The sequence below is a fragment of the Camelina sativa genome, chromosome 11 (genome assembly GCF_030686135.1).
Source record: "Camelina sativa cultivar CO46 ecotype springtype chromosome 11, ASM3068613v1".
Classification (NCBI taxonomy): Eukaryota; Viridiplantae; Streptophyta; class Magnoliopsida; order Brassicales; family Brassicaceae; genus Camelina; species Camelina sativa.
This window is the reverse complement of record NC_141890.1, coordinates 34,161,310-34,188,571: the sequence shown is the minus strand read 5'-3', so window position 1 is coordinate 34,188,571 and position 27,262 is coordinate 34,161,310. Positions and strand designations below refer to the sequence as shown.

At 35.9% G+C, this 27,262-nt stretch overlaps 4 protein-coding genes across 5 annotated transcripts; 3 read left to right on the top strand and 1 right to left on the bottom strand.

The window, feature by feature from the left end:
- The first annotated feature begins 300 nt into the window (after positions 1-300).
- LOC104724908 (ras-related protein RABF2a) lies at positions 301-2,734 on the top strand. 2 transcript variants are annotated; one of them, XM_010443476.3, is made up of 7 exons: positions 301-757; positions 1,279-1,356; positions 1,442-1,609; positions 1,747-1,795; positions 1,890-1,963; positions 2,164-2,257; positions 2,359-2,734. In XM_010443476.3, the coding sequence occupies exons 1-7, from the start codon at positions 719-721 to the stop codon at positions 2,457-2,459; spliced, it is 603 nt and encodes a 200-aa protein (XP_010441778.1). In that variant the 5' UTR covers positions 301-718; the 3' UTR covers positions 2,460-2,734. The 2 variants fall into 2 exon arrangements, with proteins under 2 accessions (XP_010441778.1, XP_010441779.1); XM_010443477.3 differs by lacking the exon at positions 1,890-1,963 and having other exon boundaries at positions 469-757.
- Positions 2,735-3,572: 838 nt separating this feature from the next.
- Positions 3,573-14,614, bottom strand: LOC104724906 (DNA-directed RNA polymerase III subunit 2). The gene is made up of 38 exons (XM_087470869.1): positions 14,286-14,614; positions 14,079-14,175; positions 13,867-13,988; positions 13,578-13,670; positions 13,319-13,394; positions 13,149-13,239; positions 13,020-13,072; positions 12,658-12,722; positions 12,367-12,472; positions 12,170-12,280; positions 11,478-11,537; positions 11,062-11,097; positions 10,879-10,929; positions 10,710-10,808; positions 10,304-10,363; positions 10,108-10,200; positions 9,604-9,714; positions 9,406-9,516; positions 9,203-9,319; positions 8,910-9,026; positions 8,748-8,828; positions 8,221-8,325; positions 8,049-8,129; positions 7,785-7,955; positions 7,646-7,690; positions 7,334-7,411; positions 7,127-7,266; positions 6,935-7,025; positions 6,332-6,450; positions 6,110-6,245; positions 5,887-6,017; positions 5,427-5,552; positions 5,275-5,330; positions 4,982-5,052; positions 4,798-4,882; positions 4,405-4,508; positions 4,118-4,246; positions 3,573-3,895 (listed from the first exon to the last, which is right to left on the bottom strand). Exons 1-38 carry the CDS (start codon positions 14,309-14,311, stop codon positions 3,845-3,847), a joined length of 3,495 nt encoding a protein of 1,164 aa, XP_087326995.1. The 5' UTR covers positions 14,312-14,614; the 3' UTR covers positions 3,573-3,844.
- Positions 14,615-15,310: 696 nt separating this feature from the next.
- On the top strand, positions 15,311-25,006 carry LOC104724905 (uncharacterized). Its single transcript, XM_010443473.3, has 17 exons — positions 15,311-15,841; positions 15,984-16,136; positions 16,218-16,909; positions 17,102-17,672; positions 17,753-17,923; positions 18,009-18,370; positions 18,660-19,260; positions 19,581-19,662; positions 19,768-20,135; positions 20,229-20,372; positions 20,455-21,038; positions 21,284-22,018; positions 22,303-23,023; positions 23,355-23,877; positions 23,961-24,107; positions 24,208-24,548; positions 24,678-25,006. The coding sequence occupies exons 1-13, from the start codon at positions 15,509-15,511 to the stop codon at positions 22,640-22,642; spliced, it is 5,136 nt and encodes a 1,711-aa protein (XP_010441775.2). The 5' UTR covers positions 15,311-15,508; the 3' UTR covers positions 22,643-23,023; positions 23,355-23,877; positions 23,961-24,107; positions 24,208-24,548; positions 24,678-25,006.
- LOC147934782 (ribonuclease 3-like protein 3) lies at positions 22,749-24,855 on the top strand. The gene is made up of 5 exons (XM_087472792.1): positions 22,749-23,023; positions 23,355-23,877; positions 23,961-24,107; positions 24,301-24,548; positions 24,678-24,855. The coding sequence occupies exons 1-5, from the start codon at positions 22,749-22,751 to the stop codon at positions 24,853-24,855; spliced, it is 1,371 nt and encodes a 456-aa protein (XP_087328918.1).
- Positions 25,007-27,262: the final 2,256 nt, after the last annotated feature.

Sequence of the window (27,262 nt, the reverse complement as noted above, 5' to 3'; positions counted from 1 at the left end):
TTTAATTACATCATATGCAGGAAAAAATCACAATTTTTATTAACAAAATGTATTATAGAATAATTCAAGATAATTTAAATAGAAATTCAAATAAAAATGAAAGGGAATCATATATTTATGTTTGAATGAAGTAGAAAGATTTTCTTATTTTTTAAATCTTACCTATAGTTAATTTTGAAATGTTTGGTAATTAATACTAAAGTTAATATATTAAATATAAAAACTTTCCAAAAAATATTTTTAAGCAAAAACTGCTATAAAAATACTAGTATAGATATATGCTCTAACCATGCTGAGATTAGATTATGGTTTACTTTGTGCGGTGAGCCGGTGAACCATGCAGGAGCATATTTTATTATTTTTGCTGTCGGTGCTGCTTCTACTTCTAGTGTTATAGATAAATTTAGGGGTTTTATCGTAATTTCATTATTTTTGTGGGTTTTAAATTTTATTTTACTTATTTACAATATCAAAGTCTCCCGTGTCATAATAAATCACGAGCCGTATAATATTTGGTTCTTTGATTTTTCTTCTTTCTCTGCTTTTTAGTTTTTGCTTTCGTCTTCCAGAGAGAGAGAGAGGTTTGGTTGTTTGTTGACGAAGCTTCTTCGGGTCTCTCTTCTTCTTCTTCTCCGTTCTTTCGATTGTCAACGCGTTTCATCTTCAATTTTGATTCTCGAGCTTCGAATACTGTTTATCAGATCAAATCAATAATCCAATGGCTAGCTCTGGAAACAAGAACATCAACGCCAAATTGGTCAGTTTGATCTTCTGGGTGTTTGCTTTTTTTTTTGTTAATCCTTGGTGAATTCGACTGTTCTTAAGGAGAAAATTTTGATTCGATCGTCGTGGTTCTTCTGTTTTCATTCAATTTTGGGGAGTTTGAACCGAGTTTTCCGATCCCAAAATTGGGTAGATCTAATCGTTTCAGAAATTGCATGAATTAACAGTATGAAACTAGGGTTTGGAGTAAAGGTTGTAGATTTATTTGGATTATTATTGTATTTTTAGGATTCTAACGAGTCAAGCTAAATTACTATGAAGAAGAACCCTTTCTTCTGCTAATTTAATATCCCTTTATCTGTTTGTATAATGATTTGCTTATCTGATGCAATATGTGAACCATTTGGATATTTAAGACACTCTCATGGAATGATTATGGTATTTAATAAGGATGCTTGTGTCTCTTTGTTACCACCTGTAGTGGAAGACAAGTTTGTATTGTTCAATTTTTGTTTTTTTTTGTTTAGGTACTTAAATTTTGTTTAAGTGCTTCAGGTATTACTTGGAGATGTTGGGGCTGGAAAATCAAGTCTTGTGCTTCGTTTTGTTAAAGATCAGTTTGTTGAATTCCAGGTTGGTGGTGGCATTTTTCCCCTATCTGCGTTCTATATGGTTCATCTTGACTTTTCTTTCATACTCGTTGTGTTGTGTGTTACAGGAATCGACCATTGGTGCAGCTTTTTTCTCTCAAACACTGGCTGTGAATGATGCCACTGTGAAGTTTGAGATATGGGATACAGCTGGTCAGGAACGATACCATAGCTTGGCTCCAATGTACTACAGGGGTGCAGCTGCTGCAATTATTGTCTTTGACATTACTAATCAAGTACGAAACGAAACTCACAATCCCATGCTTTACTCATTAATGCACTGACTTACTGATCGGCGGTGGACTTCAATGCCATCTTAAGGCTTGGAGAAGAAAAGTTTGGTTTTCTTAACTCTTGTTTTCTATTGACACAGGCTTCATTTGAGAGGGCGAAGAAATGGGTCCAGGAACTGCAGGCACAAGGTATTGAATGGCTGAACTTGGTTTAGCTAGTTTATGTTAGTTGTTATGGTTTATTTGCTATATGATAATTTTCTTATTGTTTCCATGTGATCAGGTAACCCTAATATGGTGATGGCCCTTGCTGGAAACAAAGCTGATTTATTAGATGCTAGGAAGGTGTCTGCAGAGGTCAACCAAATCTTCCTTTCCTGTTCTGTCTGATTTTGCTTTTTCAATGCCAAAAAATATTTGTGATGAAATTCGAAAGTACCGGGAGAACATGTTTACGGGCACTTGGGGTTGAAATATTCTATTACAATCCCTACGGACTTGGTTTTTTTCTTTACTGAGTTGTGTTTTTAAGTAGTTCTTGTTATTGTCATTTGCAGGAGGCAGAGATATATGCTCAAGAGAACAGCCTTTTCTTCATGGAAACCTCAGCGAAGACTGCAACAAATGTCAAAGACATATTCTACGAAATCGGTGAGTCATTCTTACATCAAGATAGCAATTTCCAACAATTTAATTTTCCACTAAATCCCGTTGCACTTTTTTTTGTTTCTCTTTTGTTAAAACCGCTACAGCGAAAAGACTACCGCGTGTTCAGCCAGCAGAAAACCCAACAGGAATGGTTCTCCCAAACGGACCAGGGGCTACAGCAGTGAGTTCATCGTGTTGTGCTTAGTTTCGTACCTTAAGAGAGATCTCTTTTGGTTAGTCACATAGTAGAGAAGAACATCGAGACTTTATGTGTTTGCTTCTTCTTCGTCTTTTATTACTTCACTATGCTTGCATTTGACAACAACAACAACAATAGTGTATATCATGATGATACTTCTACCTTTTTGTGGAATCTGAAGCTATTTGTATTTGGAGAGATTTATTTTGATCTCTTTTTGTAATTAGATATCATAACTCAAGTGTGTGCACGTTACCAGGAAAAAAAAAAAGTTGTGCTTATATCTTTCGTTTATGTTTGAAGAAGAAAATATGATTCTACAGGTTTTAGAGGTTTTAATTTATAGATAAATTAATAAAAGAGATTTACTTATTTTTATAATTTTGAAATTTTTTTATTATAATAGAAAATACTTTTGTTATCATTTACATCTTTAAAGATTTTTTTTTAATTTATGTTATTGGTTATCGTAATAAGATAAATTTTAATTGTTAACTAAATTATCTAGGCAAAAATGATAAATGGTAGAAGTTTAAAATTTAGGAAAAGATTGCTACTAGTATTTTTTATGGTAACGATGAAGTCGAAAAAATATTGTGCTACATTTAGAACCAGTTACTAAATAAGCAATTATCACATCTAGACTCTATATTAGAGATGACAACAATGAAAAAGATTAGAGATGAGTTCCAACAAGAATGCAAATTCAAAAATAGGCAAATAACAATAGAGTCATATTTCACTAGATATATATATATATATTTAGTTTATTTGATTATTAATTTATGATATTGATAGGACCATATTTTTACATAAGATTTTTCAAAAAAATATTATCTTATTATTTTATCGAAATATGTCATTTTTACACCGATCCAATTTGGAACCAGAAAAATTTATTAATTTAAAACAAATATTAATTTATAAAATTTCTACTGTTATCTTATTTTTTTTTTCTTAACAGAGATTCTATAAACTACTAGAATGTTGTTGTAGAAGAAAATAACCTTTATATCTTTTCTCAAATCATAAATCATGAGACACGAGTCAAGAAGTGGCTGTCTCCGTAACGTCTTGAATAGAGATGGTAACAAGCGCTAGCTAAAAATAAGCATAGGATTTTACAAGATATTTGTTTCTTCGATCATTAATTAATTCCCAATGTAGTTTCTCAGTTCATACATTGGTTCAAATCATTTATAAAGTAAATGTGAAAAAAAAAGAAAAAAAAAATACTTTTTAACTTTTGCATTTTTTTTCCCCAAAGGTTCAGCACAGCAAATATGATCCAACCTCAGAAATTTGAGATCAGAATATCAAACCAGAAGGTATCGAAGCCGTACCAAACTATCATCTAAGCTAATAAAAAGTTTGATAGCATTTCCCTGAGATCAAGCCTCTGTGAGTTTCAAACGCGGAACAACATTCATCGACTGGAGTTCCTGTTACCACATAATGCGCAGAACGAGTTAAGAAAAAAACAGAAACAAGCCTGAGGATAACTATAAGAATGGATTAGAAACCCACAAACCAGTAAAACCCAAAACATTAATGCTTTTTTACTTATTTAGAAAGAAAATTGAATTCAAAGATCAAAACAACCAATAATTTCCAAATGGGACCAAGGAAAGTTTCAATTTGAGCAGGTGGATCAGTGGTTTTACCTGGAATAGTAGCTTGCATGCATATGGGAGTTTCATAGTAGCAATGTTATCGCCATTTTTACATGTTGAACAACATGCCTTTTTAAGCTTGTAACTGTAATATCCCAACAAACCACAAGCTCTGCAAACCTGTAATCAAAACTGTATCAAAACCAGTTGGGCATCCTAACCGTCTCCACGACATAAAAGATTATCCCATTCAATGTTGCTGATATCTTTAAGCTGTTAAGCAAGATAAGATGTCACAGAATTTGCCACATATAAAAACAGTGCATTAATTTAGTTACCTGAACTTCAAAAGGATCACTAGAAACCATGAGCCGTTCGTAGATCAACATGCTGGCCCCATAAGCAATAAGACAATCTCGTTCCATTTCTCCCACCCTTAAACCTGGAACAGCGTTAGAGATACAATCAAATTCACTAACCAAAACCCTTAATATAATAGTAGAAAACAGAACAATAACACGAAACAAGAGTAAATTTCACTAAGGCTCTCTGTAGTTTGGATAGGTCTCACAAACGAAACCTAACCCTTATAACAAAACGTAATGATAAAATACAAGGAAAAAATACAACATAAATTATTAAGAAAATACAACTCCTAAATTATTTCATAAATCATAAATCAAAAGAATATGTAAATCCAGAGTGAAGATACAGAAGTAAGAGGCACAAACCTCCATTCTTAGATTTCCCTTCAGTAGGCTGTCTTGTCATCATGACACGTGGTCCACTCCCTCGCGCATGCATCTTGTCTAGAACCTACTCAACATATGTACAAAAAAGAGAGAAAGTCTGTTTACTTGTTTTGTACAAAAAACAGACAAAAATATAGTTCAAATAAGTTAAGAGGAACCTCACCATGTGTTTCAATTTCTGGTAATATATTGGCCCCATAAATATGTATGCTTCCAATGGCTCGCCACTGAGACCTGCAAGACTCATGTTGAAGTACAAGAAAGAATCAATAAACCCTATATTAATTTAGAATAAGAATGAGCATGTCCGTTAAAAATGTCAAATGATAATGTCTTCGCCCATTTTAGTGAGATCCTAAACGACTTTGTACACAAATAAATTAACAACAGACACTAGAATGAATTTTAACATGAAACTGCACATTCTGAAATGTGTACAGAATCATAATGCAGTACCTGAGTATAACAAGTCCTTCCCACTGTACGAGAACCCTTTCTCTACAAGGGTCGCACTGCAATGATAGAAGAACATATGATGACATTAAATGCCAAAAGAAAAGGTTATAAATGGAAGAAGAAACCTCGTAATTACGAGAGAAAAAAAGTACCTTATAGTCTCAACCTTGTCTGCATGGCCTCCTCTTTCTCCAAAAGCACTACCATAATGAAATCTACCACAAGAAACCCCAGCCTTACTTCCAAGGAGTTCTATCATCTTACCTACTGTCATACGACTGTCACAAGAAATATGTTAATACATTCGTCAGTTTTAAATCTCAAGTAATCAAGAACTTTCAGATGAAACTGTTACTTCAAGTTGGGTATCAAAACAGATTTTATGATTTTGTGCCAACTGGAAATCCACTGTTACTTGTTTGTTACATCGAAAAGATTCTTTTAGTTAAGGCAACGCAATGGTAACAAAATGAAGCAAAACCTCTACACAAAAGGCCCCAAATACACCCACACACTCGTACACAAAAAGAAGGATGTCTTGTTCTTTTGGCTCCACGTTATAAAAAGGCAGCACAGATAAATAGAGAATTGTCTTAAGGAAGAATTTCTAACCTTGGAAACCCATGTGGATTCATGATCAAATCAGGGCAAATTCCAAGCTCAGAAAATGGAAAGTCTTCTTGCTGAATAATTGTACCACATACACCTTTCTGCCCATGCCTACTGCTGAATTTGTCACCAAGCTAAAAAAAAAGCCGAACCAAAACATGATTAACACTGTAGAACACGAGGCCTAGGCTAGAAGCATAACAGTATTGAAGTAAACTATTCTCACCTCTGGTCGACGAGTATGTCGTATGATATATTTGATACATAACTGGTTATCTTTATAAGGACACAGAGCAACTCTATCGACCACTTGTGTCTCCCCTTGAGGACCTTTGAAATACTCTCTGGCCGAACGGTATTGACTGAACATTACGCAACGAATTGTACATTTGTGATTACAGTTTTAAGAAACAATTATGATCACATATTCGAGAAATCTATTGGATACCTATCAGATAGCTGAGATGTACTCTTATTACTAACGTCCACAGGGACTTGTTTATTTATATAGACATCATTTGGTCTGATAATTTCTCCCGGAGAAGCAATTCCATCATCGTCCAGTATCTTAAAAAGAAAAATTGATTTAAGATGTATTAGCAGAGGAAAAGGTCACAAGTCAAATAAATAATAAATAAACAACAAAAAGCAGCACGGAGAAGGAAAGGAAAACGCCTTGATTCAGACACTATCACTAGCTGTTTGGATTAGAACTTTCCCGTCTTCAAACACAATAGGAGGGTTAATGCCATCTATGTCATAATTTCTAGGCAGAGTCATATTTTTTGGTAATGGAGCGTATAATTTGAGAGAAATACAGTCAAATTTCAAATAATCAACAACCATATCGTGCTTGCTCCCTCTTATAAGAAATTGCAAAAGTTAAAAAATGTATTTTGTCCTCAATGGATTACTTAGACTGTTTCAACAGCATCTAAGAAATGCATAAAGGATTAGCAATTATAACACAACATATTCCCAAAGATGCCATTTTAAAAATATGACGTCACAAGTCAAACGATATATGGCATATGCAGACAAAATGTAATACCTGCATCTTTTCTGCATCTGGGCCTGTTCTTTGTGGCCTGAGTATTCTGTCTACTGTATTGTTCTCGTACTTCTGGCATGTAGCGACAATTCTGTTTCACAAGATAAGACAAGACAACACAAGCAATAGTTAATGTAAGAGTCAGACTTTCAAAGAAAACAACTTTGCCTCACAGAGAAATCCATTACATACTTTTTCATAACAATGCAGCGGCCAAAACCACGATCCAAGGAAGATTTGTTCATCACTATTGCATCCTCTATGTCGTATCCACTATAACTCATAACAGCAACTGTTGCGTTTTGACCTGCTCCAAGTTTATCGTATCCAACCTGTTAACAAGCATAATTTATTAGTTTCATATTATTAATACATTCCTACTAGAGCAAAGAAACGTACCAATTCAATTGTCCTTGTGGTCAACAGGGGTCTCTGAGGATACACCAATAGGTAAAGCAATGTGTCCATCCGGTTTAACTAAATACAAAGATTAAAAAAAACAAAATCAGTGTCTGACAGAGAGCAAGATATACAAAAACATGATGCAACGGAGAAGATACAGGCATTAATGTATTTAGACTTCATACAATCAACTTAATTAAGTAAAACGTAAGATAGCATGATAGGCAACAATTTATCTAATCACACAAAAAGTGGAAAGAAGCAAGGTTTGCTTCAGTGAAATGACATGGAAGGCATAAACGGACTTGCCTGGTTGTAAGCAATATTTCCCATAGCTTGTTTCCCCATAGCACACTGCACACAATGTAACAGGAATTAATGACTAATAACGAAATGCAAAACCAACAAAAATTGCAGCTCTTAAGTCAGATTGTCTAGAAACACAAACCTGATATGTATTTCTAGGTGACTGGTTATGGTGAGGGTAGGGGATAAGACCAGCAACAACACCTAAGATGGTGAAAGGTTCAATTTCAATGTGGGTTGTGTCTGCCCTTATCTTAGCAGCTTCTGCTCCTTCATCCAGTTCCGCAGTGGCTTCACTTTCATATAAAGCGATCTTAAAACAAGGAAAAAGAGCAGTTCATCATTCTAGGCTGCCTACGGTGCAATAAAATAGAATACATCTGGAAAATACGAGTCTGGGATGTACCAATGCATTATTTTCCTCATTGACATCAAGATACTCGATTAAACCGTCACGAATAAAGTCATCAAAAGTGCGAACTCCATCCTTCAAAAAAGTACAAATCAGTCAGCCAATGATTTTAAATTATACCACTATGACAACTATGCATGAATCTGGGAAAATATAACACATGTACCTGTAATTCCTTCATGTGGTGTTGTTTAACTCTTGATATTCCTTTATCGGCTATAACAAGTGGACGACACACCCGCCCACCATCAGAAGCAACGTAAACACAATGCTGATAAACATTTTCTCTTTGGAGTCAGTGTCAGTAAACATTTGTAAATTCGTCAGAAAAAAATATATATTGGCAGGAACTAAAAAAACAATAATTTCCTTCATCCTTTATCAGCAACCATCTACGAAGTTGTAGGTTTTATAATTCGCATCCTTAGCTATATTTCTAATCCAAAATACCAATAGGGAGGCTACTAAGACTACAAATTAATAAATGTAGCTTCCACAATCCCTTTTTAGCTCAGAAATCTTCTTCAATTCTAGCTATATCAATCCATATTACCAAATATAAAGCTTAAATAGTACATGGACAAAAACATAATCGAATAAATAAATTGGGTTTTGCTTGATGGACGAATGAACAAAAGCTATAAAGTGCACCACGCAAAACCTAGATACACAAAAAACTGATCGATGAAGTACCTGCTTTTCGTTTGTGAACACACTGACGAACTCGCCAATTTTTCCAGCTCTACGCAGCCTTCTAAGTGAATTGGCGAAGTACTGAAACAATAGAAACTCGTGAAGAGAGGTGTAAATATATGTATTGTGCTTGTTGGAGACCTGTATCTTTATATAAAGTACCTGTGGCCTTCTATGTTTGCCAAGTATTAGCCCATTCAATATGACCAAAAATGAGTCAGGAGTATGCAGCTCCTCTGCTGACAATACTTCCAGATCTGTAACACCCAATTTGTAGCACTGTTCCCAGAAAATTAATTCGAACACAAAGATTCAGCACTATATTGACAAGATTCTAGCAGAAGATAATGAGAAAGGGTAGTGTGGTTCCAGCGGTATCCTTCTCAAATCCATAGCAAAGACGATTAATGAGAAAAATAGACTGCATGTGCCAAAAAAAAAAAGCAAACCCATACCATAGCAACCAATGGCCCTTCCTCTTCATCCGTTGTGACATGAGTCATTAAAGCCAAGTTCTTGACAAGCCCACAAGCTTCGCCTTCTGGGGTATCACATGGGCAGAGCATGCCCCACTTGCACAGATGACAATACCAAAATCAGATGCAATGTAAAAACAATAGTTCTCTTATTAGCAGGCTGATAAAGAAAGTAGCATTACCTGGCTGGGTTGCAATGATCTAGGCCCACTTACTTTTCTGGACTTTTCAAATTGTGGCGAAATTTTCGTGATAAACCCCATGCTCCCAATAAAAGATAACCTTGTTAGGACCTATATGATTTTTTATTTTTTGAGAATGAAGTCGTATAGCAGGCTAACGACATATACACAGATATATATAGAGAGAGTGAGACTAACCTGTGTCATGCCTTTTCTATGCATTCTAAACCTTTTAATATCGAAGTTTCCAGTTGAAAGGGTTCTTTCTAGTCCAAGAGTAATATTGTACAATTTCTCTCCAGTAAGATACTACGAGAACATAACAAAAGAAAATTGAAGTTTTAATATCAGATATTTGACTCCAGTAACCATTTCTGAGAATCGAATCAATAAAATAATTTATTGTCACAATTCAAGTAGCAGTGGAATATCCAAAGGGAATGCAAGTTCATAAAGCAAGAGGTAATCGGCATAATAACACCTAGCTAATAATGAGCTTACTGCAAACAGAAATATATTTAGATTGTTTCAGGAAACATGGAGGAAACACAAAAAAACTCTTAGAAAATGAATCTTTGATGTTATTTTGATTGAAGATCATTTGCAACTCCAAATTATAGGTGTCTAAAGATACATGTTTTTCAGGTTAAGAAAATTGAATGCAGGACCTGCATCAGCAGGGAAAAATATTTCTACACATACCTGGGAGAAATCAAATCTGCTAGCCCGGGATGTTTTTGTAAGAATTGTATCTACCTTTTTAATGGCCTCAGTGGTCATCGTTTTGAACAAATCCTGTAGCAGGGAGAGGGAGGGAAATAATAGGTAAGGACTAGACAAAATCTTACAAAAAAAAGGACGAGAAAGTACTGTGCTTGGTGATATGTTCCAACGACACCTCAAAGAGGAGAGAAATTAGTTGTCCAGATAACTCCAATCGCTTGTTACCAACGTAATCCTACAAAAAGGCGCACATTTGAGAACTCATGTTACAAGCAATATGAACTTTCGGGTTACAATAACACTTGTCTACAGATCACCATTAGTTCATCTCAGATCACTGACTAACAAGTTAGCCATCATATTGAGTTAAATCTTTAAATATGAATGGCTCCTCTAAGAGACAGCCAAGAAAATTTGTAAGCCCTTTAAGCATGCCCTCCCTTTATTCAGTTGGCTGATCTTTAGTTAATCTAAGTATCTAACATGTCATACAAGCAATAATCCTAATAGAAAATAACCAGACTTCAAATATATTCCACAGGTACGAAAACACTATTCCAGATAGAAGGTCATCATATTACCTTGTCATCCATCGCATCTTTGTTTAACATTGCTTCAATCATTCGTCTCAACATCACGCCAACATAGAAACATTTTTGACGGAAATTGTTGTCACGCACCTTAAGGAGAAGAACTTAGCAGTAAGCAAACGGTACAATTTAAAAAACCAAAAGAAATTAAGATACTTACAGGTACGTGCGCAAGAAATACATCTCTGAGGATGTGTAGAGCTCTTCCGTCCTAGTAAATCATGTAAATATACAATGTGGAATTTTCAGTTAGCAAGAAAACTTTCATATTCAAATGTGCAGGGCCAAAAACATCTGTACAGAGTTGAACTAGAGAGTGTGATACTGGAATAAAGAATTAAACCTTTTCAGGTGGAGAGCCGTATGATGATTTTTTCGCCTACAGTAATAAACAGATAAAAAGTCAAAATCTATTGTTATTCTAACATAACCTGATAGTCTACTCTTCTGTTCAGCGTGTTTAGTCCTCAATGGAAAAACACGACAACAAGGAAATAAATTGACGACTTACTCCCGATACATCACAAAGTGAGGTGGAAGGAACTAATTTAATTAGTAATTATACCACCAGAAAGTGTATGACAGATTTCCTTTCAGTAGACTGAGGTATGAGCTAGGATGGTCTTTTTTAAACTATAAAGAGATCTTTTTAAAACAGGGCAGTAGAATTTTTAGATAATTTTTGAAGCAGACAATGTGTTCACTAGAATCATTGAACAGAAAACTAAATGACTCAGTAAGATAACTAAAACAATGCACCTTTGCCTCGAGATACTCCAGTGCTTGTTTTTGTGTATTCACACCGTCACTAACACACTCCTGAAATTAAATAAGCATTCAGAGAGATAAATATGATGCGTCAGAGATCAAGGCTCGTCAGAACCCACCGGATGAACGAAATGGCATGGAAGATTAAGAAATTCATCAACTTTTACATTCAACAAAAAGGACTAGCTAGGACATTGGTTTCGTATGGCAGTTTTTTTGTGAGCCACGGGTTAATGATATTCACACATCACCTATAACTTTCAATAGCTATAGCAAGAGGGAGTACGAGTATTTTCCGAATGTCAACGAAAAACCTTCCATTCTAAGAGCCATAGCAGTTGCTTCTATATCTTTATGCATCGCCAACCGACCATGGCGCTCACAAGTGCACCAGACTTGATCAATAGGCATAGTATCAGATTTAAGTATCATTATTTTGATTAAATTCCTAACTAAAATTATGAGAACAAAAACAATCAACCACGAGGATCACTGCTACGTAGTTTACTTTTGCCAATGAAAGAGATTCAAAAATTCATATGACGAACATTTATATCTATAAACTACAGCTGCTTCTAGGTTTAGAGTTATTATAAATTGAAAGGTTCACTCAAACACTAACATCATTACGAAATTACCATAAATTAGACACAAGATAAAAAGCAGGGGGCTATAATACTTGCCTCAATAGAAGGTAAGAGTGACGCGCTAAAACGGGGATCCCTTCCAACCATTTGTACAATCTCTTGATCGCTCTCCATTCCCATAGCTTTTAGGACAATTACAATTGGAATCTATAACAAAATCACATGCTCAGCCAATAGAACCCAATGCTGAAAGATCTACAATTATGTTGGTGGACATGATAATGTATCTACACCTTTTTTACAAATTGATGAAGAAATAAATATATCTTCTCCTTTTCCATCTGAATAACTGTTTTGCTTTTCGTCATTTCAGTGCTGCTTGTGACGGATGCATTTATGCTGCAAATAAGCAGTAAAAGAAAGAGAGTCAACAAATCGTAAAACTGATAAATGGATAGTGGGTGGGTAAACAATGGAAGAACACTGCTGAAGCATGATAGAATAATTTGGCTTGAAAATTAATGTATTTGAGGATGCTTGCCATCAATACTACAGGGGCTAAAATACTGTAAGAGATCACTTACTTCCCTTTTTTATCAGAATCAATAATAATTCTGTTCTTTGAAAGTTGTTCTTGTATCAACAACACCTGAAATGAACATCAAACACCAACAAGCAATGCATGGCTTCAGGTCACGTAAAAAGGAAAGGATCGCATGACAAATGGGATAACTATATTGACAGAAACAGCTAGAAACAGAAACACGTCAATTAGAACGAGAACAACATTGAACTGTGAAAAAACACACACAATCGAGTCCGAACCTAAGAGACGTAATGATACACAACATATATCCACAAAATCTAAGTGCAGACTACTAGGCAATCTATAGACTCCATATGATAGCTGCAAGAAGATTACATACATAAATATAAGAATTATCACCTTCTCAGTTCCTTTGATGACGAAGTATCCTCCAGGGTCAAGAGGGCACTCACCTAGAATCAAAATGAAATAAAATAAATATGATGAACACGAAGATGTAATATTGAAATAGGGGTACACAACACAAACCCAATCTTGCAAGTTCCTCTTCATCTTTTCCATGTAATACACAGCGGCAACTCCGCAACATTATAGGCATCCTTCCGATAATAAAGTTATCCTGAATAAAGAAACATCATATTCAGCCTGAGTTTGATTATAAGCATCATTATGTACAATAAATTTTCTTTCTCATTTACCTTCGTAGCTATTGTCTTCTTCACTCCATGACTTCCATAAACATATTCTATATTGACATATATTGGAGCAGCATACCTGATAATTAAAACAAGAAGTTATAATGCATTTATCACAGCAGCCAATAGAAAGAGAAAGTTATTGATGATGTAGACGGATGAGGAACAACAGAAACAGGTGGAAACCAAATTCCAACTGCACAACATATGCTCAAACATCAAACTACAAAAACACGATGAGTAGTAGTATAGAACACTTTACGTCACGTCTGCTAATCGGCACATGTGCGGAGTAAGTTGTTCCGCAATATTAAGATTTATAACTGAGGGTTCACCAACTCTGACGGACTTAAACCTGCATTAAAATTTAGCTACGAAAGGTTAGTTTTGAAAACAGGAGAACTCCAATAAATAGCACAATCTCTTTATATATGCATCTGTTGTAATGAGGAATTAGAAAAGGACTGCAAAACACCCACTATTCTACTTGAAACAAGACATCAATTGGGACTAGTCAGATACAAGAAGAAATTGAGATAACAAAGTTTGACCTTAGGTAGATTGATGGGTCAACTGTGGACGTAATAAGATTATTTGCCTGAACAATCTTTTTAATCCCGACATTGATAAAGTAATTGAAGGAATCCAGGTGTTGCTTCACAAGTCCTCTCACCTACAAAACAAGAACAATTACACAGTCAAGTATGTATGAATCACTTTTGCCACCAAGATTACATACATTCAAGTCGTGTTCTGTGTGTACCTTCAAGAACTCGGGAACGAGCTGAAACTTATCAGCTGTGGACTTGATAGGAGCTGAAAGCTTTTCCTTGTCGACGAACTGATCATCATTGGTCAAGCTGTTTCAATAGAAAAGAGTAACCTTATTAGATTATCTAACTAGTTTAATTAAAATCTATAATCATCGCCGAATCAACCCAAAAAAAAACTCCATGAAAGAAGAACATACTCTAGGTCTTCTTGATCGAGTCCCATCGCTAGTTAACTTGCAATTAAGCTGTCAGTTACGAGCACGGGAGAATCGTGCGATTCGAAGAAGAGATTTGAAGCTAGGATCGTACAGTCTCTTGGGAGGCAGATAGAGTTTCCGAAGTTCTCTCCGGAAGAAATTATCGGCTACGGAAAGCGATGGCGGAGTGTTGCTGATTTGACAGCCAAGGGTTTAGGGAAGAGGTTCAGAGCAGAGACGACGGCTTAAGAAAATACGACAGAGTAAAAAATATAAAACGGAATGATAGGGTTTTTATCGTAGATATAAATTTATCCCTTTTTGTGTTTGCGTTTGCGTTTCTAGGCCCGGACATTAAAGTCGGTTCGGTTCGATTGGTTTTTTTTTTTTTTACTTTTTTGTCACTGTGGTGAAAAAGATTAGGACGACGCCAAATTTCAAGTCGGTTCCATGAGAAGTAAATCGTTCTTTTATTTATTTTTTATTTTTTTCCAATTTTTAAAAATATTTTGTTGGGTATTTATGTGAAATTTGGTACATTTTGGTTAATTCAGTTTGTTTGGAATTTTGGTTAATACTTACTAGGACAAAAATTAGGTATATATTTTTGGTTAAAATAGACAAAGAAAATAAGACTGATCGGTATGATGCATCTGAACCAGGACTTGTCGATTTTAACTCAAAACCGAAATCAAACGAATTAGCCAAACTTGAGCTTGGTTTAGTCTAAACCCAAATATAAAAACCAAAGCAATTTGGTTGACAATGTATTTATCAATCATACCCAAACTTTGGTCTTTTTACTAGTTCTACCAAAAATGGAAGTCTTAAATTTATTGCTCTATACATAATTAAAGTTTGAAATATGTATAATCTCGTAACTAAACAAGTTTGAAATATGTAGAATATACATGAAGATGGTTAATGTCGGTTTACTGTTACCAATCGAATATTAACCACTACTAATTTGCTTTAGCCAAACAATGGGCTTGGTTCAGTTCGATCTAACTCAAACGCCAATGTACACGTTCCAAATTTCTTCTAATTAATGTCGCGTTAATCCTTCATGTAACCATGTCCTTCTAAATTGTTCCTGAAACTTTCGAAACGTTATCCAAACACCACTTTTAAAAAACTTTAATAACATTTTAGGACTGAACCTGCTTTTAGTGACGACCTAAAACTCTTCACCCCGACGGCGCCGCCTTCAGCTCTCGCCGGGGATGGATTCATCAGTAGAAGCTGTGGAGAAGATCTTGAACTACAGTTTCACGAACAAGAATCTTCTCAAGGAAGCGACAACGCAAACCTCTCCTGATTGCGTGGGCTCATCTCCTTTATTCAAGCGGCTTGAGTTCCTCGGCGATGCGGTTCTTGAGGTCGCCTTGTCGAATCACATTCACCTCACCTACCCTACTTCCACTTCCACATCCTGGGAGGTGCATAGCCTGCGACCTCCAAATGTTAGTAACGAGAAATTCGCTCGTGTCGCCCTCAATCACAACCTCTACCAACTCCTTAAACGTGACCTTCCTTTTCCTTCGTTAGATGAAGAGGTACTTAATCATCTCTTTCGTTATTGAATCGTCAGTTAAAAATGTGTTTTTTTGAATCATTAGAAACTTTTTTCTTAAAAGAGTTATTGAATGATTTGAAAACATGTTCTTATCAGTTAAGTGTGTCTATATATATACTTAGGTTAAAGAGTTCACAGAGGCTGTGAGCAAAGAAGATGGTCCTGTTCCGTATGGTGGAGTGGTGAAAGCACCAAAAATTCTTGCTGACATTGTAGAGTCAATAGCTGGAGCTCTTTATGTTGATGTGAATTTTGATTTGCAAAGATTTTGGGAGGTACAGTATGTGTCTACTTGATTTTCGTTGTTTCTATGTCTTATGTTATACGGATCTCAAGTTAAAAGGGAACTTTTGCAGATCTTCAGGGGTTTTTTGGAGCCAATATTTACACTTGATGATATAAAGGAGCAACCTGAAGAAACATATCTTGCGCTTTCTCGTTTGGGTGATAAACATGGCAAGCGAATAGACTTCAGGTATTACGAACAAGAAAGAAGAGGATTTATTGTTGAGGTATATCTTGATGATGAGTTTATAGCAGCTTCGAGGTTTGTTAAAGGTAAAGATCGAGCCAAGCTGCTCGCTGCTACGGAAGCGTTACAGAAGTTGTCAGAACGTATGCCCACTGAAAAGATCAATAGTGATGATAATCTAGACTTCGAAAATGAAGATGTGAAACGAAAGTTGTTTGAGATTTGCTCCTCTGAAAAGCTCCAGTTACAGACTCGATCATCTTCTTCGCCCACTGCCTCTGAGAACCCTTTAGCCAATGAAATGACACAAGCAGAAATGGTTATGGATGAGGATAGTCCACATGTTGAACATGAAGATTCGAAAGGGGAGTTTTTTGAGATTTGCTCTAGTAGAAAGCTTCAGATTCATACTGAATCATCTTTGTTGCCCACTGCCTCGGTGAACCCGTTAACCTATGAAATCACAACAAAACAAATGGTTGTTGATAAGGATAGTCTACATGTTGTACCCAAAGATGTGAAAGGGAAGTTGATTCATATCTGCGCCACCAATAAGTGGCCAGGGCCAGTTTTCAGGTATATCTTTTTCCTACTATTTCGTTTATTTATCATTGAATAGTCTAGAATCTTTGTAATCTCAAAGAACGATAATGAGTATAGAAATCGCATATGTGCTCTTAAAAACTATACTCGTAAGATGGCTCTTTTTTTTACGTTAAATGCCTGAATAAGCATGAAGTTGCCGTATTAATTTCTTTTTTGTTCCAGTGTGGATGAGGAACAACGGCCAGAAAATAAGCAGTATGTTTGCTCAGTTAAGATTGAGATCCCAGCTATAGAGAGTACCTTTCACATGAAGGGAGATGCAAAATTATCGAAAAAGGAGGCAGAAAGATCCTCAGCCTACCACATGATAGGTGCCTTGAAATCTTCTCTAATGAGTCTTGTCATGCGTAATCTGCGAATGCTGGAAAGTTTAGAATTGAAGAAGAGTTTATCTCTCTTTGGCTCAGAGATGGGTTCTGATTTAGTGGAAGCAGTGGAGAAGATCTTGAATTACGGTTTTGTGAACAAGAATCTTCTGAAAGAAGCGCTAACGCACGGTGATCATTCACCTTTGTTCAAACGGCTTACGTTCGTTGGCGAGCCCGCTCTTTCTCTCGCCTTCACGAATTACATGTACCTCATGTACCCTAAGCTCGAACTGAAGAATTTGTCTCTGTTGCAAGAAGCGAATACATGTAATTACAGATACGCTCGTGTGGCCGTAAAAAAAGGCATCTACCAATTCTTTATACAAGATGCTCTTTCGTCCAAAAAGGAAAAGTTAGAAAGAAAGGTAAATAAAAAAATGTCTTGTTAATTGAGAACACCTCTCTTTTTAATAATATACTCACCACTTTTGGTGTCATCTCTTAGATTAAAGAGATTAAAGAGTTCATAGAGTTGATGGGCAAAGAAGATGATTCTGATTCTGATCCAGATCCATACAGATTTGTGAAAGCCCCAAGATATCTCGCTAGTCTTGTAAATGTTGTAGCTGGAGCTGTTTATATTGATGTGGATTATAATGTACAAAGACTCTGGGAGGTCTGTTGTGCTTTCTCACTAGATTTTGTTTCTAATTCTGTGTTATATGATTCTGGATTTCTTAGGAAAGGAATGATATTTGCAGATCGTCAGGGGTCTTTTTGAGCCAATATATACACCGGATGATTTGAGGCGGCAAGCTCATCCACTTCTTACGCTTTTGTGTTTTGGTGAAAAACACGGCAAGCGAATCGAGTTCAGGTATGTTGAAAAGGGCGAGGCAATCAATGCTCAGGTATATATTGATGATGAATTTATTGCTCGTGGTGGGGACTCTCATAAGAATAGAGCTGATGCAAAGATGCAGGCTGCTAAGGCAGCGTTACAGAAGTTGTCAGAAACTATGCCCATTGAAATGGTTATGAAGTACATTGAATATGAAGATGCAAAAGAGAAGTTGATTGAGATTTGCAACAAGAGGAAATGGCCAAACCCGATTTACGACAGGTATATCTTATTTCTCATTTTGTCTTTTGCTTTTAACCACAAAGTTTTATTTTCGAAGTCAAATTGATTCCACCTTTGAGTAGTCTAGACTCTAGAGTCTTGTAATCTCAGGAAGCAGAATACATTCGCTCCATAGTTAAATTATCTTACAATCTAAGGGTAGTAAAAACGTGTATATCCTACATAAGATAAATGTGAGTTTGATAATTTTACTGTGTGTGCCTCAATAAGCACGAATGCGCCGTCTTAACTTGAAAACCATTTGGTTACTGTGTTCAAATCTTTTCAGTGTTGAGAGCTCTGAGGAGGGATATGTTTATTCAGCTAAGATTGAGACTCCAACTAAAGACGGTACCTTATGCATCGAGGGCAATAGAAAAAGACGGAGAAAGGTAGCAGAAAACTCATCAGCCTCCAACATGATAAGAGCCTTGGAATCTCCTCTAACGAGTCTTGTCATAAGTAAGATGAAAATGCAAAAAAAAATAGAGAAGGAGAAGAGGAAACTGGAAATGCAGGAAAGTTTAGATGAGAAATATCCGCAAATGAAGGAAATTTTAGATAAGAAGAAGAATCCGCAAATGCAGAAAAGTTTAGATGAGAAGAACAATCCGCAAATGCAGAAAAGTTTAGATGAGAAGAAGAGTCTGCAAACACGGGAAAAATTAGATGATAACAAGAATTCGCAAAGGCAGGTAAGTTTAGATGAAAACAAGAATTCGCAAACACAGGAAAGTGTAGATGAGAAGAAGAATCCGCAAATGCAAGAAAGTTTAGATGAGAAGAAGAATCCGCAGATGCAGGAAAGTTTAGATGAGAAGAAGAATCCGCAGATTCAGGAAAGTTTAGATGAGAACAAGACTCAGCCTTCAAAGAAGAGGAAGAGAAGACGATGAAAGAGTGGTTTAAGTTTTTGGTTTGTTTGTTTGAAACAATTCACAAAAGCTTATGACATCTCTCTTCTATAGTGTTCTATAGTGTAATAATTCCTCTATTCACACACTTTTGTCATCTGTGAATTTCACATTATATGCAATCCTTCATCTTTTTGTCTGCAAATCGATTTTGTTTATCGTAGCCGCAATTATCTCGGCGTGTTGGTCTTTTCCTGCGCCTTTGTCTCTGACATGAGCTCTTGTCCTTCTTCTCTTATACAAAGATAGTTTAGCATTTCTTCTGTTCCATATGTTGTGGTGTCTTCTTTCTGTAGATGGTTAGAGAAAAAGCACAATTGGGGAATTTGTATATTCTTCTTTCGCCATTGTACTTAGTTAACGTTACAAAGGCTAAGGGTTCTAAAATTCTCAAAAAGTAGAGCTAAGGGTTTAAATTCATGTTTTTAGTAAAAAGTCCAGGGTTTTATTTGACCGATTTGCCCCTCATACATATTTAGTGACCTAAAATTCTCTTCTTTCTCCGAAGCTTTTCGCCGGAGATGGATGATGCAGTGGAAGCAGTGGAGAAGATCTTGAACTACAGTTTCGTAAACAAGACTCTTCTCAAGGCAGCCTTACCTCAAACGTTCCCTGAAGGTTTTGCTGAAGAATCATCTATTCTATACAACCGGCTTGAGTTTCTCGGCGACTCCGTTCTCGAGGTCGCCTTCACTAATTACATCTACCACGCTTACCCTAATCTCAAACTCAATGAGTTACGTGACTTGCGAATTGCAAATGTAAGTAACGAGAAGCTCGCTCGTGCCGCCGTCAAACACAACCTCCACCGATACGCCATACACGAGAAATGTTCTACTACAGGTGAAAAGGTAAACAATCATCTGAAATCATATGTGCGAAGAGAGTGTTGAGATATTTGAATTGTTACTAATAAGTGGTTAATTTTTTTTTTTTTTTTGAAGTTTATAGAGGCAGTGAGCAGAGAAGGTGATCGTGTTCTGTATAGTGAATTGGTGAAAGCACCAAAAGAGTTTGCTAATCTTGTAGAGTCAATAGCTGGAGCTGTTTATATTGATGTGAATTATGATGTACAAAGACTTTGGGAGGTTTGTTTCTGTTGTGTTTGTTCTTCACTAGATTTGTGTTTCTAGTTCTATGTTTATTGTAAAGAGATGGAAATTTTTGCAGATCTTCAGGGGGCTTTTGGAGCCAATATATACACCGGATGATTTACGGCTGCAACTTAAACCATCATCTCTTGCACTCTTTCGTTTGGCTGATGAACACGGCAAGCGAATCGATTTCAGGTATTGGAAAGATGTCGGCAGAGACAAACATGTTGCTGAGGTATATCTTGATGATTTATTTATAGCTGCTGCGCGTGCTAGAAATATACATAGTGCGAAGCTGCTTGCTGCTGCGGGAGTGTTACAGAAGCTGTCAGATTGTCTTCCCATTGGCAACATTATTGATGAGGATAATCCCTTAACCGAGGAAATGACAGAAGAAGAAATAGTTTTTTATGAGGATAGTCCACATGTAGAACCTGAAAATGTGAAAGGGATGTCGTTTGAGATTTGCTCCACTGAAAATCTCCAATTACAGACTGAGTTATCTTCTTTTCCTTCCACCTTTGAGAACCCGTTAACCGATGAAATGGAAAAAGAGCAAATGGTTATTGATGAGGATAGTCCACATGATGAACCTGAGGATGTGAAAGGGAAGTTGTTTGAGATTTGTGCCAAGAATAAGTGGCCGATGCCAATTTTCAGGTATATCTTATTTCTACATTTTTATTTGATTTGGCAGGAAGTTTTATGATGTATTTTACTACTTACTGCTCTACAAAGACCATGAATGCCTCAATAATACGTGGTTAATCTCTTACAATCTTAAAATATATACTTGTAAGATCAATGTGACTGAGTTTGGCTGTTTTCTACTTTACGTGCCTCAGTTAGCACTAATGTGTTGTATTAACTTAAAGTGCTTTGTTACTGTGTTTAACTCTTTGCAGTTTTGAAGAAGAAAGAGGGCCAAAAAATGAGCAGAGATTTGTCTGTTCTGTGAAGATTGAGATCCCAACTATAGAAGGTTCCTTTCACATGAAAGGAGATGTAAAACCAACGAAAAAGCTAGCAGAAAATTCCTCAGCGAATCACATGATAAAAGCCTTGGAATCTTCTATGATGAGTCTTGTCATAAGTGATCTGCAAATGCCGAAAAGTCTAGATGAGAAGAAGAAGAATCTGCAAATGCAAGAAACTTTAGATGAACACAAGAATCTGCGTTCAAAGAAGAGGAGAACTACTTATGAAATGACGCCAAATAAAATGGTTACTGGTGAGGATAGTCTAGGTCTTGAACCTGAAGATGTGAAAGGGCAGTCGATTGAGATTTGCTCCACGGATAAGCTCCAAACACAGACTGGATCATCTTCTTTTCTAACCGCCTCTAAGAACCCCTTAAGCGATGAAATGACAGAAGAACAAATAGTTATGAATGAGGATAGTCCTCATGTTGAACCTGCGGATGTGAAAGGGAACTCGTTTGACATTTGCTCTGCTAAAAAGCTCCAGCCACTGACTGGATCATCTTCGTTGCCTACTGCTGCTGAGAACCCGTCAACCTCTGATATGACAACAAAACAAATGGTTGGTGATAAGGATAGTCTACATGTTGAACCCGAAGATGTGAAAGGGAAATTGTATGAGATTTGCGCAAAGAATAATTGGCCGAACCCGGTTTTCAGGTATACTTTTTTCCCAGCGTTTATCTTTGCTTTAGCAGGAATCTTTCTTTTCTAATTACTACTTACTGCTTAATAAGGGACCATTATCCAAACTCAAACTAATATCTTTGAGTAGTGTAGAGTCTTATAATCTCAAAGAAGGATTATGTGTTTGGTAATCCGTGGTTAAAATTCTTTCAATCTTGGGTAGAGAAATCACTGTTTTTTACTTTGTGTGCCTCAATTGGCGCAAGTATGCTGTATTAACCTTACAACATTTTTTTACTGTGTTTAACTCTTTCTAGTGTTGAAGAAGAAAGAGGGCCAGAAAATGAGCAGATTTTTGTCTGTTCAGTTAAGATTGAGATCCCAACTATAGAAGGTTCTTTTCACATGAAGGGAGATGTAAAACCAACGAAAAAGCTAGCAGAAAATTCATCAGCGGATCACATGATAAGAGCCTTGGAATCTTCTATGATGAATCTAGTTATAGGTAATCTGCAAATGCCGAAAAGTTTAGATGAGAAGAAGAAGAATTTGCAAATGCAAGAAAGTTTAGATGAAAACAAGAGTCTGCATTCAAAGAAGAGGAGAACTACTTATGAAATGACACCAAATAAAATGGTTACTTGTGAGGATAGTTAAAGATGTGAAAGGGAAGTCAACTGAGATTTGCTCCGCGGAGAAGCTCCAGACACAGACTGGATCATCTTCTTTTCAAACCACCTCTGAGAACCCCCTAAGCGATGATATGACAGACGAACAAATAGTTATTGATGAGGATAGTCCACATGTTGAACCTGAGGATGTGAAAGGGAATTCGTTTGAGATTTGCTCCACCGAAAAGATCCAGTTACAGACTGAATCATCTTCTTTGTCTGCCGCATCTGAGAACCCTTTAACCAATGAAATGAAACAAGAACAAATGGTTACTGATAAGGATAGTTCACATGTTGAACCTGACAACGCAAAAGGGAAGTTGTTTGAGATTTGTGACAAGAAAAAGTGGCCGAGGCCGACTTTCAGGTATATCTTATTCCTACATTTTTCTTTGATTAAGCAGGAAATTTTATTTTCTATGTACTACTTACTGCTCAACAAGGACCATGATCCAGAGTCATATTAATATCTTCGAGTAGTCTAGAGTCTTATAATCTCAAAGAAAGAGAGTTCCTTTGCTAATCCACAGTGAAACGTGTACCATCTAGGGTAGAGAAATTACATGTATGCTATAAAAAAAAATTATACATCGATAATCAATGTGAGTTTGGCTTTTTTTTTTACTTGCCTCAATAAGCACGAGTATGCTGCTGTACTAACTTACCAACGTTTTTTTACTGTGTTTAACTCTTTTCAGCTTTGAAGTAGAAAGAGGGCCAAGAAATGAGCAGAAAATTGTTTGTTCAGTTCAGATTGAGATCCCAACAATAAAAGGTACCTTTTTCATAAAGGGAGATGCAAAATCAAAGGAAAAGCAAGCAGAAAACTCAGCAGCTTACCACATGACAAGAGCCATAAATAATCTGCAAATGCCGGAAAAAATTAATAAGAAGAAGAAATCATCTCTCTTTTGCTCAAAGATGGATTCTGATTCTGTGGAAGCAGTGGAGAAGATCTTGAATTACATTTTCACGAACAAGGATCTTCTGACTGAAGCGCTATCGCAAACCTCTTCTCAATTTAAACGGCTTATGTTTGTCGGCGAGGCAGCTCTAGAACTCGCCTTCACGAATCACATCTACCTCATGTACCCTAAGTTTGGAGCCAGGGAGATGAGTCTGTTGCGAATCGCAAATACAAGAAACAAAAATTACGCCCGCGTTGCCGTCAAACACAACATTTACCAATTCTTTATAAGCAAACTCAAGTTAGATGAAAAGGTTACTAACCATTTCTTGTGGTTACCAATTCCGTATTATCTTTGCTTGATTGACAACAACACTTTTTTGGTGTCATCTTGTAGGTTAAAGTGTTCTCAGAGGTGGAGGGAAAAGAGAATAGCCCAGTTCCTCAATCGCCGAAACCCCCAAAAGTAGTCTCTGACCTTGTAGATTCTGTAGCTGGAGCTGTTTTCATTGATATGAATTTTGATGTTAAAAGACTTTGGGAGGTACGTTGTGTTCTCCACTAGATTTGTGTTTATCATTCTATGTTACATGATTCTCAACTTATTTTATTCAACTTATTAAATAAAAGGAGAAAATTTGCAGATCTTCAGGGGTCTTTTCGAGCCACTATATATATTGGATGATTTTCGGCTGAGACCTCAACCACTTCGTACCCTTTTTTGTATGGGTGATAAGGAAAATGGAAACAGGACTACTAGCGCTCACGTAGATCTTGATGATGAATTTATAGCTCGTGGGAAAAATGAAAAGACTAGAGATGCAGCGAAGATGAATGCTGCTAAGGAAGCATTACAGAAGTTATCAGAAAGTATGCCCGTTGAAATAGTTATGGAGGAGCATAAACTAGACATTGAAATTGAAGATGCAAAAGACAAGTTGATTGAGATTTGCAACAAGAGAAAGTGGCCGAACCCGGTTTACAGGTATATCTTAGTATGAAAGTTGTGATGTCATCTTACCTATTGTTTTGCTTTATTGAGGTCGGTTATGTTTGCTGTGTGTGCGTGCCTTAATAAGCACGCTGAAACCCTTTTTTGTTTTACTGTGTTTAGTGTTGAGAACTATGAAAGACCTGGGGGATTTGTTTGTTCAGCTATGATTGAGACTACAACTGAAGAAGGTACGTTATACGCCAAGGGAGATAGAAGAAGACGGAGAGAGACAGCAGAAAACTCCTCAGCCACACACTTGTTAAGAGCCTTGGAATATTCTCTGAAGGACGATTTGTAATGTTAGATATGTACTTTTGAGCCACCATTAGCTTAGATATGTACTTTTGAGCCTTGTAATCGTCTTATGTTAGAGAAGAAGAGGCTCGGCCTAGTTTCAGCCAACATGTTATGTTGTTTTGATTTAATAAGTAGACATCCAATTAACCAAACCTAGGCTTCAAGTATCTCCCCGGAGATTTAAAATAAGTTAGTACTTATGTTGTTTTGATTCTTTAAACAACTACTTAGTTTAGATGAGAAGAAGAAGAATCTTCTAATGCCGGAGGAAAGTTTAGATGAAAACAAGACTCTGCATCTAAAGAAGAGGAGAACTGTTTATGTTTTTTTTGGGGGGTAAATTCTCTTTATTCACAGTTTACAAATGCTTATTACATCTGTTTATATATTGTGCAATGAGAGAGAGTCTCTTTTTTTTTTTTTCAATCCAATGAGAGAGAGTCTCTAGATTCCAAAAATAGTTCCTCCATTCTCACACTTTTGTCATTCTCACACTTTTGTCATTCTGTGTCTACTTCACATCGTATGCGCTCGATCTGTCTTTTTATATTATTCATACACACGTGACACGTTGTTAGTTAAAGAATTTGGTCAATTAATCGAGAGAGACAACCGCAGGATAAATGTCGTGCTATGCTATTTTAATAGTAACTAAAATCGTCTTGCGCACGGTGAGTTACCAATAAAATAGTACTAGGTACCAACTCCCACTGATAAATCGATTTAAATAAAATATTATGAGTAAAGTTATTAATTGAGATTTAAGATTTATTTGTATAAAATAAAATATGTAAGTAGAAAATTTTTCGTTTATTCAAATTTGCGTTTATATTCTGTAAAATATGTTTCACCCGTGAAATATTTGAATTTAGAAAATAATTTCAAAGTGGTGTAGAAAGTTTTGATGTCTTTTTGTGTTTCTAAAAATTAAATTCATATATTTTATGTTTCACATTATTATTTATATAACTATACCATTAAATAGATAAAGCAATATTTTAAACTAATTGATTTCATTTAAACTAATCTTAAATTTAAAAATGTAATGAGAAAAATGATAAAAGTGATAAATAAATGAATAATTTTTTTCTTGTCTGTGAAATGTAATTTATTTTTAATAAGTAAATAGCTTTTTTGTCAACAATAAGTAAATAGGTTATGAAAATGATAATTATATACATTTTCGGATTTAGTAGTTGATTAAATCTTTCATTTTTAAAAGTAATAGAAAAAATATTGGTTTCTAATATTTCAATGACATATTTATGTAAATAACAATGAAAAGTAAAGGCATTTATTAAAAAATGTACAGGAGCTCTGTGAACGCGACACCTCAGCTTTTTGTGAGAGTACTTCTATATTAATTTTATCATAAAAAATTTAAAAATTATCCAGACCATAATTTTTTTTTCTTTTGAACGAGCCATAATCTATTCTCCTAGAAAGAGCCAAAAAGAAAAAAAAATAAAATACCAAATAAATCATTTTTGTAATTTACATTTGATAGTGTATAATAACACATTTAAACAAACTTTAAATTTCCAAGAAATACGTTTGGTAAATAATTTTAATTTTGCAACCTAATAATTAGGGTATCCACCAAGTCTTGTTAAACAAGTTTAAACCAATATTAGTCGGTGGGATTTCTTACTCTAATATATATAATAATCTTCTACCAGTAACCCTAATTAATGCAGGAGGAAAGCGTAATGTCTCTCTCTTCAACTAGTCTATAAATCTTTTCTCTTGTTTCCTTTAATGGTGTTGAGTATTTTTGTGTTTGTTAAACCATTATGTGTATGTGTGTGTGATGATTTTATAGGCGATTTATTGGATGCTGGTGTGAACCGAAGTCCGAGTTCTTAACTGAATACCCCTGCAGCTGAGAGGAGTAAATATAAGTATAACGTTGACAAAGAAATGACACTTGTTAAGTTTGTTGATTCTCAGTTGGGACCTATTGGTAGCTTTAACTGGTTTGCTACTCATGGGACTTCCATGAGCCGGACTAACTCGTTGATTAGTGGAGATAACAAAGGCGCTGCTGCGCGGTTTATGGAGGACTGGTTTGAGAATGGACAGAAGAATTCAGATAGCTCAAGAAATATCCCTCGGCGAGTATCAACCATTGTTTCTGATTTTAGCAAAAACCGTAAGTTAAAATCCTTTCCTTGGAGAGTTACCTTATGTAGCAATTCTACATTTGCAGTTGCAGCTTAGAGTCATGTGAATGGAAAGTTCTATGGTTTTGTTTTTCTTTGTTTCAGAGAGTAGACTTTTGGATATTGCATGCAACTACTTATATAAGTCCTCTAAAGGACATACTGTGGATAAGTCCCTCCTTGATGCTAAAGTCCGAGTAAGAAACGGTTCAAAGCGTAGATTTGTCTCTGCCTTCTGTCAATCAA

What these genes read in the sequence shown, in the direction of transcription:
- LOC104724908 (XM_010443476.3), top strand. Translation starts at nt 719, where the DNA reads ATGGCTAGCTCTGGAAACAAGAACATCAACGCCAAATTG. An exon ending in AGAACATCAACGCCAAATTG is followed by an intron (nt 758 to 1,278) that starts GTCAGTTTGATC and finishes TAAGTGCTTCAG; the next exon opens with GTATTACTTGGAGATGTTGG. An exon ending in CTAGGAAGGTGTCTGCAGAG is followed by an intron (nt 1,964 to 2,163) that starts GTCAACCAAATC and finishes TGTCATTTGCAG; the next exon opens with GAGGCAGAGATATATGCTCA.
- LOC104724906 (XM_087470869.1), bottom strand. Translation starts at nt 14,311, where the DNA reads ATGGGACTCGATCAAGAAGACCTAGA. An exon ending in CTCGATCAAGAAGACCTAGA is followed by an intron (nt 14,176 to 14,285) that starts GTATGTTCTTCT and finishes CTATTGAAACAG; the next exon opens with CTTGACCAATGATGATCAGT. An exon ending in GAAGGACTTGTTATACTCAG is followed by an intron (nt 5,053 to 5,274) that starts GTACTGCATTAT and finishes TGAGTCTTGCAG; the next exon opens with GTCTCAGTGGCGAGCCATTG.
- LOC104724905 (XM_010443473.3), top strand. Translation starts at nt 15,509, where the DNA reads ATGGATTCATCAGTAGAAGCTGTGGAGAAGATCTTGAACTACAGTTTC. An exon ending in TGGCCAGGGCCAGTTTTCAG is followed by an intron (nt 16,910 to 17,101) that starts GTATATCTTTTT and finishes TTTTTGTTCCAG; the next exon opens with TGTGGATGAGGAACAACGGC. An exon ending in GTTCTACTACAGGTGAAAAG is followed by an intron (nt 20,136 to 20,228) that starts GTAAACAATCAT and finishes TTTTTTTTGAAG; the next exon opens with TTTATAGAGGCAGTGAGCAG.
- LOC147934782 (XM_087472792.1), top strand. Translation starts at nt 22,749, where the DNA reads ATGACAGACGAACAAATAGTTATTGATGAGGATAGTCCACATGTTGAA. An exon ending in TGGCCGAGGCCGACTTTCAG is followed by an intron (nt 23,024 to 23,354) that starts GTATATCTTATT and finishes AACTCTTTTCAG; the next exon opens with CTTTGAAGTAGAAAGAGGGC. An exon ending in ATGTTAAAAGACTTTGGGAG is followed by an intron (nt 24,108 to 24,300) that starts GTACGTTGTGTT and finishes ATGGGTGATAAG; the next exon opens with GAAAATGGAAACAGGACTAC.